The 3594-nt window shown below is 54.4% G+C and overlaps 1 protein-coding gene across 1 annotated transcript; it reads left to right on the top strand.

The window, feature by feature from the left end:
- The first annotated feature begins 230 nt into the window (after nucleotides 1-230).
- Nucleotides 231-2545, top strand: CLPSL2 (colipase like 2). Its single transcript, XM_036096102.2, has 3 exons — nucleotides 231-314; nucleotides 969-1091; nucleotides 2432-2545. The coding sequence occupies exons 1-3, from the start codon at nucleotides 231-233 to the stop codon at nucleotides 2525-2527; spliced, it is 303 nt and encodes a 100-aa protein (XP_035951995.1). The 3' UTR covers nucleotides 2528-2545.
- Nucleotides 2546-3594: the final 1049 nt, after the last annotated feature.

The following is a 3594-nucleotide window of genomic DNA, read 5'->3' as shown; positions in this document are numbered from 1 at the left end:
CTTTTCCTTATTCCATTGCTTCCCAGGGCCTGAGAGAGTCCTTGGCGGTGCTGGAAAGGGCTTCAGTCCGCCTCCACTCCTGAGCAGCCTGTGACCATTAACTTCTTCACCCCCCACCCGCGGCCCAGGGCGGGCCCCTGGGGCGCCGGTGCGTGCCCGGCAAGGGGTTTATCACTGGGGCCCCTGGATCCCCAGCAGAGCCTCGAACCTGAACCTTGATGCCCAGGCCCATGGCCACAGCCTTCGTGCTCCTCGTGGGGGTCCTGCTCCCTTGCTGGGGCGAGTTCCTGCCCTTTAAAAAGAAGTTCATGAAGGTGAGCCAAAAGAGCATTTCGAACCTTCCACTGTAGTCGAGGGTGGTGGCCCCGGCATCATAGAGCAGCCAGGAGGCACCAGTCGGGTTTGGAGAGCAAATAAGGGGTGGGTGTGGATACCATCCCCAAATGGGGACTGGTTCCCAGGGCTGGAAGCTTAATGTGTCCCCCCTAAAGGGCTTCAAAACCCTGCTTCACCTCCCTGATGGCCCTGGAGGTAAAAGAAAGTGGTCTTATGACCAGCACCATGCCCTCCCCACTCAGCCAACGCCCCCCCCACACCGCTGTCTCAGACCTGGCCCCCCCAGCCGTGCCTTACCCACCCTAATCCCCTCTCCCCCCTCTCCTGAGCACAATCACTGTTCCTTCCCTTCCCCATCTCTCTCGCCCTCCCTTTCTTTCCACCCACCCCACCAAAGTGTGATCTGGGAGCATTTGTCCCCTAGCACAGGTTGGCGGGGGGGGCCCAGGGAAGGAAGTACTAACCCCCCCCCCTCTCCTGCTCCTCTGGGGCGGGTGCAGGGGGGTGGGCACCTGGTGGTCACCATCTCGTGGCTTCTCTTCCTGGACCCCTGGGGCCTTGGCGATACCACGCATCCTCCCTCCCCTTCCCACACAGCCAGAGAGCTGGTGACACGAGAGTTGTCCCCACAGGTGAATGGGGCTGAGTGCTCCCACCACTCTGAGTGTTCCAGTGACTGCTGCCTAATAGACCTGGACCGTGCTGGTGCCTTCTGTGCCCCTAAGGCCAGAATCGCCATGCTGTGCTTGTTCCAGGTGAGGCTCTGGGCGGGGGCGGCCAACTCTGCCATGAAGGGTCGGGGAGGTTACAGAAGCCCACGTGGCTGCCCTGCTTTCCCACCCTCTGCTTGGAGTGCCCTCACCCCTTCCTCCACCCGGCCAGCTCCTATTCGTCCCGCAGTCCAACTCCAGTCACCTCCTCGGGGAAGCCTTCTCTCCTCGGAGCTCCCCTGAGCTCATACCTTCAGCGCAGTGTGGATCTCCCCCCAGTTTGCCTAGTGTTCTGTCTGCCTCCACCACCGGCTGGAGCTCTTCCAGGGCGGGCTTGCAGCATGTTCATCTTTGAACACCCTACCTCCCAACTTAGTATCTGCACATAGTAGGTGTTCAACGAATGTTTGTTGAATGAACATCTCTACTCTGATGCATTGAGGCAAAGTAGATGGGAAGAGACTTTTCCCTACCAATCCCCACCTCCCTAATTTTTTGAGAGGAGCACGGTGCTGTGGTGGCTGGACCACAGCTTTGGGGTGGGACCTGAGTTTGGCTTATTTATTTATTTTAAGATTTTATTTATTTATTTATTTGACAGAGAGAGAGAGAGAGAGAGAGCAAATGTGAGAGCACAAGCAGGGGGAACGGCAGGCAGAGGAGAGAGAGAAGCAGGGTCCCCGCTGAGCAGGGAGCCTGATGCGGGGCTCGATCCCAGGAACCTGGGATCATGACCCGAGCTGAAGGCAGACGCTTAACGACTGAGCCACCCAGGCGCCCCTGGATCTGAGTTTAAATCCTGAGTTTTCCACTCCCTGTCTTTGTGACCTCAGCCAGGTCACTTCTGCTCTCTGAGCCTTAGGTTCCTCATCTGTAAAATGGGGCTAAAGCGACAACCTCACCGGGTTGTCCTGGCAACGACAGTGTTCATCCAAGCTTGGTTATGAGCCGGCAGATATGCAGAATGCAGCGTACATGTTGTTACTGCTTGTCATTTCTTATGTGGCCCTGGGCCCAGACCTTTCTAGAAGAATGGGCTTGGCCTCCATGTCCCTGTCTGGGGAGCAGCCAATGCCCAGGGAAGCAACCAGGGCCCTGACTCTACAGCGGGGGTGGCCAGAGGGTCTTTTCATTATGGGCCCTTGCTCTATTTTATTTAGTCCTCATGGTCACCCTGTGGGGCAGGTTACTACTATTATCCCCATTCGACAGATGAGGAAACTGAAACCAAGAAGCTCATTAACCTGCCTGAGGTCATAAAGCCATCTGCTGTAGAGCTGACAGACCTCAGGTCGGCTCACCTTCACTCGTGCTTCTGGCCCCGAGACAACCCCTTTGTTCCCTGCACCTTGGTCCCTCCCAATTCTTGTTCGCATTTCCCACAGACCAAGGGAGCCATCAACATCATATGCCCCTGCCAAAGCGGCTTGAGCTGCATATCCAAGGACCCAGTCTGTTCCCGCCGGTGCCATTTGATTTAGAGGCGGACACAGGCTGGTTGCTGACCCCCTTCCCTCCGTCGGGGCCAGGGGCCTGAAGAGCCCCCATCTTGCTCACAGTCCAGCTCCTGAGACATTAAAGTCACTTCCTGACTCTGGCCTCTGTCTGCACTTTCTGGGAGAGGGAACCTGGTAGGGATTATTCCAGTCTGGGGGCGGGAAAGTTCAGTTCTATCTGGAGGTGGGGTGGTCTCAGGGCGGAACTGCAGGAAGGCAACGGGGTAGAGGTAGGTGAGCGAAGAGGCTGGGTCCAGGAAGGGCATGGAGGGCTGTATGGAAAAGGCAGGGTTGAGGAATATGGTGGGGTGCCCATGGATAAGTATGTGGTAGAAAGGACTGGAAGGGAATATTGAAATGCTTTCCAAGGGGAGCACAAGGGTGGAGATCATTGAGAGAATGTTGATGAGAATGTGTGCAAAGTATAAATGCAAAAATGTTCATGCCTATGGTAGGAAAGACCTGGTGCACTGAGGTCTCCACTCTCTGAGATATTATCAGTTCCATTTTATGGGTAAAGAAACTGAGGCTCAGAGAGCTACATGACTCTCAAGGTCACACCATGGGGGAATCAATGAGGAGTCTTTCTGCTGCAAGTATCCAAAACAACCCAAACTGGTCTAGATGATCAGGAAATTCATCGGTGGTCAGAACTGGGAGTTCAATGGCAGGTGGGCCTCAGGTCTGGCTGAATCCAGCAGCTCCATGGCCCTGAGGATGGATTCCTTCTCAGTAGCTACAAAAGTTCCAGGTGTCTCCTAACAATAACAGCTAGGATTTCTTGAGCACTTATGTTCCACACACTGTGCAAAGTGCTTTCTTATCTATATTAACTCATTTTATTGTTACAACAACTTTAGAGTAGGTACTATAATTATCCCTATTTTACAAATAGGGGGGCGCCTGGCTGTCTCAGTCAGAAGAGCATACGACTCTTCATCTCAGGGTCATGAGATGGAGCCCCATGTTGGGTGTAAAGATCACTAAAAGAAATAAATAAATAAACCTATTTTACAAATAGGGTGTTGAGTACCCTTCTCGGGTTCAGAGTA

The sequence above is a fragment of the Halichoerus grypus genome, chromosome 9 (genome assembly GCF_964656455.1).
Source record: "Halichoerus grypus chromosome 9, mHalGry1.hap1.1, whole genome shotgun sequence".
Classification (NCBI taxonomy): domain Eukaryota; kingdom Metazoa; phylum Chordata; class Mammalia; order Carnivora; family Phocidae; genus Halichoerus; species Halichoerus grypus.
This window is presented reverse-complemented; position numbering and strand designations above follow the sequence as displayed.

Bases quoted from the DNA above. Each gene is read 5' to 3' on its own strand.
- CLPSL2 (XM_036096102.2), top strand. From the start codon at position 231: ATGGCCACAGCCTTCGTGCTCCTCGTGGGGGTCCTGCTCCCTTGCTGG. The intron at 315-968 runs GTGAGCCAAAAG...TTGTCCCCACAG, and splicing joins TTAAAAAGAAGTTCATGAAG to GTGAATGGGGCTGAGTGCTC. The intron at 1,092-2,431 runs GTGAGGCTCTGG...CATTTCCCACAG, and splicing joins CCATGCTGTGCTTGTTCCAG to ACCAAGGGAGCCATCAACAT.